Source organism: Medicago truncatula, chromosome 4 (genome assembly GCF_003473485.1).
Source record: "Medicago truncatula cultivar Jemalong A17 chromosome 4, MtrunA17r5.0-ANR, whole genome shotgun sequence".
Classification (NCBI taxonomy): domain Eukaryota; kingdom Viridiplantae; phylum Streptophyta; class Magnoliopsida; order Fabales; family Fabaceae; genus Medicago; species Medicago truncatula.
In genome coordinates, this window is record NC_053045.1 from 47,430,351 (window position 1) to 47,442,854 (window position 12,504).

Consider the following 12,504-nt stretch of genomic DNA (forward strand, 5'->3'; position numbering starts at 1 on the left):
AATCAAACTTGAAAAGACGTAATGGAAACTTGTAGTTATTAAAGTCAGGGAATTCTTCCTCACGATACCTTCCACTTATCATTGTGCTTTTGGATTGCCAAATTGAGAACAAAGCCATAGACTACTACACACTGAACTTTTAAAAAAAAATATAGGAATTAAAAAAAATGCAAAATGGAACATTTACAACACCCATTTGAATTTAGTTTAGGAGACATGCAACTGCTCCATGAAGCTTGTGATTGATATGGTATAAGAGTTATCCATTTAAATCTATGACAACACGAAACCACTGACCTGAACAAAAAGATGAAAACCAAAGAAAGGTCAGAAGGTTCTTGTTAAAAAAAATGGAAGGTTAGAAGATTGAAACGTAATATTCCCTCCATTTCTTTTCTTTTGATGTTTTAGAACTTCAACTATTTTCCAAAACTTTTGATGTTTTAGTAAATTTATTATTGTTTTCTCAGGTTTACCTTTGGTTTATCACATGTGAATTTAATACTAAATAAGGACATTTTAGTCAAAAATACACAAATATTTATATACTTTAATTACTCCTTAAAACTTGTGTCAAGAGCTAAAACATCAAAAGAAAAGAAATGGAGGGAGTGTAAGGTAAGTTAAATAAATTTTCCACACTAAAAAAGGGATTATAATATAAATGGATTTGCATGAAAACTAAGGAAAAACAAATGAATACAATAAATCAATGTAAGGGAAAATTGAAGAAAAGATCAATAAAGAATATTTTTAAAACAAAAAAAATGACCAATAAAATGACCAACTAAATCATCCATTCATACTGAAATTGAATTTAAAAATAAGAAGTGTAAGATGAAAGTATGTATCTTTCTCTTTGTTCTGAAACCAATGGATGATAAAAGAGATAATAAATATTGATATTTGGTAAAACCCTGTCATGTTTCCCTATCTAAATATAGATGAAATGTCTCTTCAATTGTAATTTGGAACGTCCCTGCTCCCATTTCTTCATTTTTTGTGTGTGTTGAAAAACCAATAGAACCGCTTAATTGGCAATTGGATATAGAAACTGCTATAAATCAGTTAGTGACTCATGAGAAGTTACGGGTAAAAAACTGAAATAGAGGGGGTATATTTGAAAAAAAAATATGCTACATCAAATAAAATGTTTTGCCTTTATTAATAGGTATAGATTATTATTATTGTTGATGATTTTGTCTGGTAATTTTTTTGTTTTGTTTAGGTTCCATAAGAAAGGAGAGATTTTAACAAGCTTTAAATATCATATTGCACGCTCTGATCCATCACTAGCATGAGAACACTTTAGAAATTAAATTGATGGATTCTCCATTTTTCATGACAATATTTTAGAACTAAATTGATAGTTTATTCTACATCAATTTAACGACTGCAACATAAACAGTGATGTGAAAGAGGGAAACAAAATTACACATAAATAAATGAAGGAATTAATCAATCGGAAATTAGCATGCTTAATGCTAACTATAGGTGAACGGGATCAATGAAATGAAACAAAGGGAGTGAAGAACATATTATTTATGTCCTTGGCCAGGTGATGGACCAGAGTCCTTAATTCCACCAAGAGTCTCACTGTTGGTAAATTTGTGTCCCACGCCTCCGGAACTTGGACCCGAATCCTTAATCCCTCCGAGTGTTTCACTGTCGGTAAATTTGTGTCCTGGGCCTCCGGAACTTGGACCCGAATCCTTGATCCCTCCGAGTGTTTCAATTGGCACACCTTGTTTGATTGCTCCAAGAGAATGTGATAACCAATCGAACAAATCCAAGACTTCCTCTCTAGTAGCTGAGTTTTTGGTGTCAATGATACTCAATGGACGTGATGCTTCTAAGATCACAAAAGCATAGTTCATCAACATGAAGAGAACTAATAATGCCTCAGTTTTATGGATTGTGCTTTTCATCTTTCCTAAAATTTATAAAATTTGTAAATGTGGAATTTAAAATACAAATAGAGAAGGAGGGACGAATTTTGTTTATGTTGATATTTGTGAAGTATGAAGAGATTTAGAGTCCTTTTTATAGCATGGATAGTAGCATTTGGTGTCTTGACTAAAATGTGGAAAGTGACTTGAATTGAAATATGTGATATTTTTAATATATATTCAAAATAAAATTTCAAAACAAACGTGGGTATGTGATTTTTTCTAACGAAGGAAACAACTAGGGAGGTTCTGATTTCTAAAAACCAAATTTGGATTATAGTTTTGGAGAGAAGTGTATACAAGAGTAGAGTTATTCATTAAAGAGCAAAAACACATTGGAAAATTGAAGAATTACGGGTCCAACTTGACACTTATGCAATTTGGGAAATAAGTCTTAGTTCTCATTGCCTACGGTCACGGAAAGAACGATGAAAAGTTTGTATGATGATCTCAGCTGCCTCTAAGTTGAAGACCAAGACCATCTGGTATTGTCCAAATCCAAATAATATATAAATATAAAGACAATGTAATATTTATTAGTCGGATATTCAATTTGTTATTTTTAACTAGCATCTTTAAGATACAAGTTGACATTACTCATTAATCAAATATTTGAACTTTGTTATATTTTTTGTGATTGGATCCTATAGAGGATCCTCGTACATAATGTTATTGTCGTAAGTATATTTATGCAATTTTCACCGGTGTGAAAAATAAAAAAAATTATGTTTTGTTAAGTAAAAAGTAGTGAATGACAAAATAAGTTAGCATAATCATTTTGAAGGGTTTGATAAAATTAGTAGTTGAATTGACTTATAACAATGATATAAAAATATACTTTTAATTAAGAGAAAATTGCATTCACCTCCCTTAAGGTTTATGAAAATGAAAATGACACCAATATCCCCACTAATTTTAAAACTTACACTTACCTCCCTCAAGTTCTCATGAAATATATAAACACATCCCTTATTTATTAACACCGTTACTTTTCCGTTAATTTTCACAGATATTGATCCATCTTCCTATCTCGTCTTTCCTCGTCATTGTTATTACTATGCTATCGCTCATGTCATGGCTCTCACCATCATTCACATTGTTGATCTCGTTGTCCTTCACTTAAGAATATGCATTGAAGGACAAAGTTGTTTCTAACGAACAGTTGGAATTTGGAAACGCACACATGGTATAATTGTGCCAATGATGAAGACGTTATACTACATGATCCAGATGATACAACTTTTCCCATAACAAGAACTAGACACCACAAAAGAAGGTTACAAGGATAAATTGGGCTTTGTAGCAAGAATTCCCCAATTGCCATAACTAGCGGTGGGAAATTTGACAAAAAAATTGTCAGGTAAATAGCCTCCACAATATAAAGAAAAATATCAAAAATAGCTTTCGGTAGAAGAAGGAACATGAATAAGATCACCGGAGAGGGTAGCTAAAGCAATATTGAAGAACCTCCGTTAAATATTAATGGAAAAATCTCTAAAGAAAGTAACAGTAATTTAACAGTGTTAACAAAGAAGGGATGTGCTTATTTATTACATGAGAACTTAAGCGAGGTTAGTGTAAGTTTTGAAACTAAAGGGAGTGTCAATGTTTGTTCATTTTATGAGTTACTTTAAAAAAAATTGGATTATAGTTTTATTTCAATTGTGATGTTTTTTTATTGTCTTTTTATAATTAAAGTGCGGGCAATGTTTACGGATATGGGCACTTAGGTGCCTGCAGAGTATGGGGAAGGACACTAAAATTGTTACCCGTGAAAGTACGGGCTCGGGTATGGACATTTTTTACAAACGCGGGTATGGGGAAATGTACTATAGTACCCTACCCATTGCCATCACTGCTAATATGTAACAAGTGTCAAGTGTGCCGACCGATGGTCAGACATGCCAACCAACCATAAATATTACAAAAATAAAATAAAATTGTACACATACACAAGTGCTTACACATAAATTCCATATTGGCCTTCCATCTCAGCATCAACAGATTTAGAGGGATATCATTGAACATCTGCCACAATACCTTGATCCAACTTGGTCACTTTGGAGGTGTTACCTTGGATTCCTGTCGAAACATCTAGATTAACGATAGTTGGAACAAACGCAAATTTCAACCTCTCAAACGACTTTGAAGGATCTAGTACAATCAAAAGAGACCCCTCTTGTTTAAAAACGAGACTTGATTCACGGCATTATGAAATGCCTCCATGAAGAATTTATTTAGGTTTTTCACCTTTTTCCTCACATTGGACGAAACGTCTCTAAGCCCAACCTCGTGTTTGACACTAACTTCCTTCATTCCAGACACATGCTTGGTAACAACATCCTTCAAGGAAAAGATTAGAAATTTTACCTTCCCATTTTTGGCGGAATTGACTTCATCCTTCCCGGTATTCTCAAAATCCTTGCCCTCGACATCCATATATATAGATTTCTTATCATGTCCTCCGCAACCTTGAGTTTCCCAGATATGTCGCTCGAAGACTTCATATAAACATTTTTCTCTTTATCACTAGACAACAACTTCGACTCCAAGGCTGCCTTGGCCATTGAAGTTCCTCCACTACCATTGATATAAGATTCTCGATAGTTATGGCAGTGTAGACAAGGGTTGCCATTTTCGAACAAAGCAGGAGTTTTCTCAAGGTAAGCCATATTCCTCCCTATGTGACTTGTGTTCACAAAGTATTGCACATCACACATATAAACCAGCTCACTAACCTGATCAAGGGAAAGCGGAGGATCCTTCCACACAATGGGAATGGATCTGGACTAAGCTGAGCAAATCAACAAACTAGTGAATAAAAGATGTTTGATTCAATAATTTTTAACAATGGAGAGCACGGAAGAGAAGCTACTTCAAACTAAATCCTTTTTATTTTCTTTGGCTTAAGTGTAATTTTACCTCCCTATTTTGACTCAAATTGGATTTTACCTCCCCCTATTTTAAAACTTAGAACACCCACCCCCCCCAATTTTACATTTTTCAGGATTTTAACCCCAGGTCAAATTTAAACTCATTTATGTTGATCTGGCGTTGCTATGTGGATTTTAAAATATTATCTTATTATCCTCTTAATAAATTACAAAATTTTGAATAACTTAAAAAAACGAAGAAAAAAAAACGATAAAATGCAAAAAAAATCCTGAAAAAAATAGGAATTAAAAAACCAAAAATTATAAAAACAAAAAACAGGAATCAAATTGAAGAAACAGATTAATGACCTAAAATATTTAAACCACTATACTTGTGTGCCATTATTTTATACAAATATCATTATACCAGATTTTTATATAATACTCATTTACAAATCTATTTATTATATATAATTTAAAGATAATTAGAGTTCTTTAATATTATCGAGATGAAAAAATTTATAATATTTTTAGACCGAGCCTTTCAGTTAAATCCGGTTTACATCAGTAGAAATTTGTTATAGAGACCAGTTATACAACCGAGTCATCCGATTTAATCTGATTCAGTCATGCAGTTTAACCAGTGATCAGTTGTTTGTTTGACCAATGATCCAGTGACTCGACGACTTTGTTGAGTCGATGACCGATCCGGTTTTTAAAACTATAACTGTAAATCTTTCTATTTTTTGTGGGTGTATAATATTTAATTAAGACATGTTTTTAAATAAAAATTTAGTTCATATACACCGATAGTGTAAAGAGTTTTTAAATTGTCAATCAATCATAATTTTTAAATTATTATACACTTTTGAATTTTAACATAATCATTTCTAAAGTCTCACAAATGACCGACTATGATGTGTTGACAATGTAAATCTTTTTGTATGTTGACATTGTAAAACTATTTACACTACTGTACATGAAAAGTAAAGTTTTTAAATAATTTATGAACATTTATTTGATAAAATTTAGTCAGAAAAACACTTATTTGATAAAAAAAAAGGTGGATTAAATGCTCATTTATAAGTAATTTCAAGAAATTTTATTCTAGTATATCAAAAACAACTTTTATACATATTCGAACGCGCAAAAACACACACACACACCACACCACATCAAGGTCGGCCCAACATTAAGTGAAACCTAAAGCGTGATTGTAGATGAAGCATTAATTTTTCTCAAACAATAGTGATAATTTGTTTTTTTTTTACGTAATAATAATATTTTGTGAATTGCTTCAAAATAGTAATAATAATATTTTGTTAAAATATGATATTTTATGTACATAGCTATATATATTTTTTATCAATGGGAAAAAAAAGAAGATAAAAAAGAAAACCAATGTCTGATGAAAGATACATCCATATTGTCAGCTAAGCATATACTAACCAATAAAGGGGAGCAAAAATCAAAAATTGTAATCTCCTTATCAAGAGCAGCTTCAAAATCGAACAACCAGTCGGCGCTAGAGTTTTCTTCAAGAAAGGTGTGAACAAGAACAATGTTCTAGTCCCTAGTCAATAGGATATAATGTAATCAACAATCGAAACATATAGGTGGGTCCGCGAACTCCCTCTTTGATGAATTTTATCGCGAAGAGAGAATCAGATTCATAAATTATATTTATGTAGTCATGAGTCCAAATGATGAGTGCCACGGAGCCGTCGGAAGCAAATTATGAATATTGTTGGTGGAATTGGTGAAAATACTAAAAAATGAAGAAATGGAATGGATAGACAGGGACGCCACACTTTCTAATCCAAGAAAGTGATAAGTCTATGGATGCGAGGATCGCCACAAGAAATATGATTTCTTGATAAGATCAAGGATGATTCAATCCAGAACCACAAGAGACAAAGCTCTCAATACACATATGTGTAAAATTCTATAAAATTCCACTTTTTTTTCATAACATTTTCGTGCTCTATCTATATGAGCATATTACATGTTGATTTTGACTCTAAAACTCTTAGAAAATGAAAGGAAATGCAGCCACTAATTACAATAATGTTTTGGTGGCTGATTAATGCAAATAAGAGGTTACAAAATGACTCTCTAAGTTGGTGGCTAATCAATGCATGAGGAGGTTACATATTCATTTGCACATTGATTTGTGAAGACTTATTATTTCTAGACGTTACAATTTCACAAACACCACCTTTAATTCTTCAGCTTACACACTTTAACCACGTTTTCAACTTACAACTCATTTTAAACCATTAAATATTCTGAGTTTGCTCTTGAGTCAAACAGATGAATTGTGGAGAATTTCGTAAGCTTTCCAACGAGTTAAAGATCACCTCAAACGGACATCTAGAGCTCCAGATATAGCCAAAATAAGACAGACATATCATGACCTACGAAAATAAAACTTTGAACCCAAAATTAATTAGGTTCTTTTATTCCATAATGAATTTATTATTCTTTTCAAGAGAGAGAATTTTAGGATCACATCACCAAATTATATGGTATATAAGCTATATGGTATACAAATTTGACAATATTCTTCAGGATAAAATTCTCTAAAAAATACAATGAGGAAAGTTGGAGTCTTGAGGCCGATGAAGTTGTATATGTGGATATGGTAAAACAAAAAGTAGATCAATTGTCAAAAACTAACTAAAATTGATTACATAGGAATAGAAAAAGGAAGATTTTCTGTACAAAAAAAAAAGGAAGATTTTGTTGAAAAAATTGAGGTCGTAAATGTGTAGTTATTTCTTTAAAAAGAAGAGGAAAAAAAAGAGGGTTAATAGTGTTTTTCACTCCTGTAATATATGTCATTTTCGATTTTCGCCCCTATAAAATTTTCGGTTTAATTTGCACCTCGTTAATTTTTTTTTTCTTTCCAGAAAGCACCCTTAATAGGCCATTCAAAAACCAAAATTTCTTAAAAAAAAATTCTGAAAATGGACTATTATGGGTGTTTACCGGAATTTCTTTTTTACGAAACCGAAAATTTTATAGGGGCGAAAACCGAAAATGACATATATTACAGGGGTGAAAAACACTAATAACCCAAAAAAAGAATACCAACATTTGGGCTTGAAAAACGAAATATTATTTTGTGTAAAAATTTCTTTTTGAGACTTTTTCCTTTATTATTTTTTCCAACCTATGAATTTTTTATGCACCCTATTCACGTTCTAAAATTCGAAATGTTTTGACGTGTTTTGTGAAGCCTAAAATCTGTCCTTGTGAGCTTAATTCAGTTGATAGGAACAATACATAGTATATGCAAGGTTCGGGGTTCAAACCCCGTCCAAGAAAAAAAAAACACACTAAGATCACCACTAAATTGGACATCATTGCGCTATCTTATATCCATCATTACTTTTATATTAAAATATTATATTATACATTAAAATCAAATATTTCAATTCTATCCATATAAATATTTATAAACTTAAATTATTTTATAGTAGAGACCGAAGTTCGAATTCAAACACCTCACTTCTCTACATTTAAAATGTGAGGGCTCTAGCCACTAGCCTTGACAAAAATAAATATTTATAACTTAAATTATTTTATAGTATTTCATGTCATATTTTATAGTATTTCACGTCGAATTCTATTCATATTTTCAATATAAACTTAAATTATTTCAATTCTATCATATAAAATATTTATTTTACAATAATTTACAATATTTTTTTTTGAAAGGTATAATTTACAATATATTTGTTGACTTGACTATTTTATAATATTTCCTATTTTATACTTGGTCAAAATAATAATTACTTTTGGTGTTCAAATTTATTATTGTAAATGTACATTGTATCCATCTCAGTCATCTGTATTTATTGTGTATATATATAAAGTCGTACATGCCATCACTCTCACAGACTCACACAATTACACCATAGTACTTCACATCTCTTGTGTACCTAGAAACCATGTCAGTAGCCGATGAAAAAACAAACATTAACATTCTCATGGTGTCAATGGCCTTACAAGGTCACGTCAATCCCATGCTAAACTTCGCCAAACGCCTCATTTCAAAGGGTGTTAACGTCACCATTGCCACAACAGAAGATGGTCGTGACCGCATGCTCAAACACATCGACAAAAATTCTTCTGATTCAGGAATCAAACTCGAGTTCTTTTCTGACGGTCTCAGCGTTGACTTTGACCGCTCCGACACAAAAACCTTAGTCAAAACTATCCAAGAAAAGGGTTCCAAAAACCTATCCGACCTCATCACCAACCTAACCAAAAATGAAACATTTTCATGTGCAATTGTCAATCCATTTGTTCCTTGGGCTATTGATGTTGTTGCTGAACATGAAATCCCTTGTGCATTGCTTTGGATACAAGCCTCTGCTTTGTATTCAATTTACTATCATTACTTCAACGTCACTGATTCTTTTCCCAGTTTGGAGGATCTAAATGAGAAAGTGCAATTACCTGGGCTACCAATATTAGAGGTAAGAGATCTTCCTTCAATGATACTTCCTTCTAGTCCTCTTCATTTCAAGGAAATGATGGATGATTTATACAAACGTTTGAATAATGTGAAATGGGTTTTAGGTGCTTCATTTTTTGAAATTGAAGAAGAAATAGTGAAATCAATGGATTCATTAACTCCAATTTATCCTATTGGACCATTGGTTTCACCTTTTCTGTTAGGAGAAAAGGAAATAAGTAATGTTAGTGTTGATATGTGGAATGCTGAAGATGCATGCATAGGTTGGCTTGATAATAAACCAAATTCATCAGTTATTTATATATCATTTGGTAGTTTGGTTGTGTTATCACAAACACAAATGAATAATATAGTTACAGCTTTGAAGAATAGCAACAAGAATTTTTTGTGGGTTGTTAAGCCAGCAAATAATGGAGGATATGAAACAAAGGATGCTGCTTATGAATTACCAAAAGAGTTTTTGAAAGAGACTGAAGGGAGAGGTTTGGTTGTGAAATGGTGTGCACAGGAGAAGGTGTTAATGCACCCTGCTGTTGCTTGTTTTCTAAGTCATTGTGGTTGGAACTCAACACTTGAGACATTGATAACTGGTGTGCCTGTTATTGGTTGGCCATCTTGGACTGACCAACCAACAAATGCTATGCTTATTCAGAATGTGTTTAGGAATGGTGTAAAAGTGAAATATGGGGAAGATGGGGTTGCAAGTGTAGAAGAGATTGAGAGGTGTATTAGGGAGGTTTTGGAAGGGCCACATGCTGGTGAGATTAAGAAGAGGGCTACAGAAATTAAAGAGTTGGCAAGAAAAACTTTACAGGAAGGTGGTAGTTCTAGCAAGAACTTCAATAAGTTTATCAGTGAATTGGTTGTTAAGAACGATCCAAGGGTGGTGCAAGAAACTTCAATAAGTTTACCAGGGAATTGGTTTTTAAGAACGATCCAAGGGTGGTGCAGGAAACCTCAGACAAAGAGGTAATTGTTGAGCTTCAAATTGAAGGTGGAGATAAGAATCACAAGTACAATGATATTGTTAAGAATGATCTAAGCATTCTTTAACAAGTACAACTGTTCTTATCACACCTCCAGTTGGTGACACCAATTCTGAAGTAAAGGGTGATTCTGAATTCATATTGAATAAGTTTGTAGCTCAGGAAGATCATCGAAGGTTTGATAGAAAACGCAACTTTGCAGACATTTGAAATTTTCATGATTTTCTATGAATAATACTAGCGTGCATATGTTTGTTTAACTTATTATTGCGCTTAAAAAATAACTCTCTCTCTCTCTCTCACTTAGAAATCCACTCGAACCAGACAACTTTATAATCGTTAATCGTACTATGCTTTTTACGAGTTTATCATTGATTAAGCTTGGGGTATACGGTGGTGAGAAGAAATGAAGCTAGGAGCAAAAAAAACCAAGGAGTCAGCTACCGCCTAACTCGCATCGCGGGTTATGAGCCCCGCATCGCGAGAATGAAAGGAAATTCATTTCCTTTTCTATTGTCTATCTTGCATCACGGACTAAGAGCCCTGAAATGCGAGATATAGCGACTAGGTCAAAAAAGGATATACTCAAAGCATGTCTCACGTCGCAAGACACCATTCGCATCACGAACCAATTCTCCTAAAACTTAGGGGAACAAACACCTATAAATACTAACCCCATATGTCAATTGAAAAACACCTTTTGACGAGAACAAGAAGGCAAAAAGATAATTTTTGGAGGAATGAAGCGGTCAGAGCCATTTGGGAGCCAAGCAATCATCAACCCATAATCCTTTTCTTATGTTCTTTTATTCATATATAAATATACGTGTTTAAAAATTCATGAGGGGCTAATTCCTCTCTAGGTTAAGTTATGAAAGAGAAACTTCCTTGTAATTAATCATTCATGTAACTTTAAATAATTTTATGAATATCAGTCGATTGCTTTTATTTACTTCGTTATTTCAATCTTAATGTTTTTTATGTAATCAATGATCACTAACCCTAACATCGGTTAGTAAATCAAATAATAATTCATCAATGATTACTAACCCTAAATTTGGTGGCTTGACCTACTTTAACCAACCAATTATCGATTAGATTTAGACATAAACCATTAATAATTTTTACATCATTATTATTGATTAGGATTGGAGTAGGGACTGATAATAGTTGATTCTTTTGCGTTCTTTAACATCAAATTCGGTTAGAGCTCTTGAACTAAGTAGGGAGTGTGACATATTGAAGAGTGTCAGTGATCAAGACAATGACCTAACTATTTTTATCAAAGGTAATAAAAAACAAGTAATCAGTAACACTATTCATATTTGTAGTCGCTCAATTAATTCAGGGAAGAAAATCTTCCATAACCCAATTGCTTTCTCTCTTCTCTCTTCTCTCTTAAGGTAATAAAACCAATAATTTTCAACATGCAAAAACCTCCCTTTTACTATTAACTTAATTGATTTGCAGTAGTTACGTTGAAGCTAGGCAATCCCTATATATACAAACTCTTTCACAAAAAATTACTACTTCACGACAAACTTATACACTTGTTGGTTTTTGTTCATCATTTCATCACATTTTTCGAGAAGGAAATGTTTATGCATATATTTTAGCAAAGATGAGGGTTAATAATTTAGATAATCTGATTATGGTTCATCAACCACCGCCTAATTTGTCCTCGGGCTTATTAGCGGATGTTGTCGGTGTGTCTTTTTTGAGGATGTAACCTATTTTTTTATTTTTTTCTTTTATCATGTAACCAAATATAATGAGAGAGAAGTAAATCACCATATTGATCTCCGTCTTTGTAAGTCACTTTCAAATTAGTCGTTGATTTTATTAATATTCAAATTAGTATTTGTCTTTGTCTAATTTTTCACAGTTAGGTCCTTATCTTTATGTTTAGTTACATGACTAATACTAATGGAGGTACCAAACAGAAAATCGTTTGACAAAGACATGCACTAATTTAAAATATTAATAGAATTAGAGACGAATTTAAAAGTGAGTTAAAAAGACAAAGATCGACTTGATGAGGGACAAAAGAAAGAAAGAATATTAAACGAAAGAAAGAAAAAAAGTATAAAGAAGAGGGGGACAAAAACTAAAACCATCCATAATTCTTTCAAAACTAATAGTATATAAAATTATTATAATAAGTAGTTTAAAGAAAATTTATTCTTCCATAAAAAAATGATATTCTAATA

General features: G+C 32.3%; 2 protein-coding genes across 2 annotated transcripts; one reads left to right on the top strand and one right to left on the bottom strand.

Moving 5' to 3' along the window:
- Nucleotides 1-976: 976 nt before the first annotated feature.
- Nucleotides 977-2,025, bottom strand: LOC25493505 (PAMP-induced secreted peptide 2). The gene has a single exon (XM_013602014.3). The coding sequence runs from the start codon at nucleotides 1,926-1,928 to the stop codon at nucleotides 1,539-1,541; it is 390 nt and encodes a 129-aa protein (XP_013457468.1). The 5' UTR covers nucleotides 1,929-2,025; the 3' UTR covers nucleotides 977-1,538.
- Nucleotides 2,026-8,740: 6,715 nt separating this feature from the next.
- LOC25493506 (UDP-glycosyltransferase 84B2) lies at nucleotides 8,741-10,558 on the top strand. Its single transcript, XM_024780735.2, has one exon. It carries the CDS (start codon nucleotides 8,779-8,781, stop codon nucleotides 10,279-10,281), a length of 1,503 nt encoding a protein of 500 aa, XP_024636503.1. The 5' UTR covers nucleotides 8,741-8,778; the 3' UTR covers nucleotides 10,282-10,558.
- The last annotated feature ends 1,946 nt before the right edge of the window (nucleotides 10,559-12,504 follow it).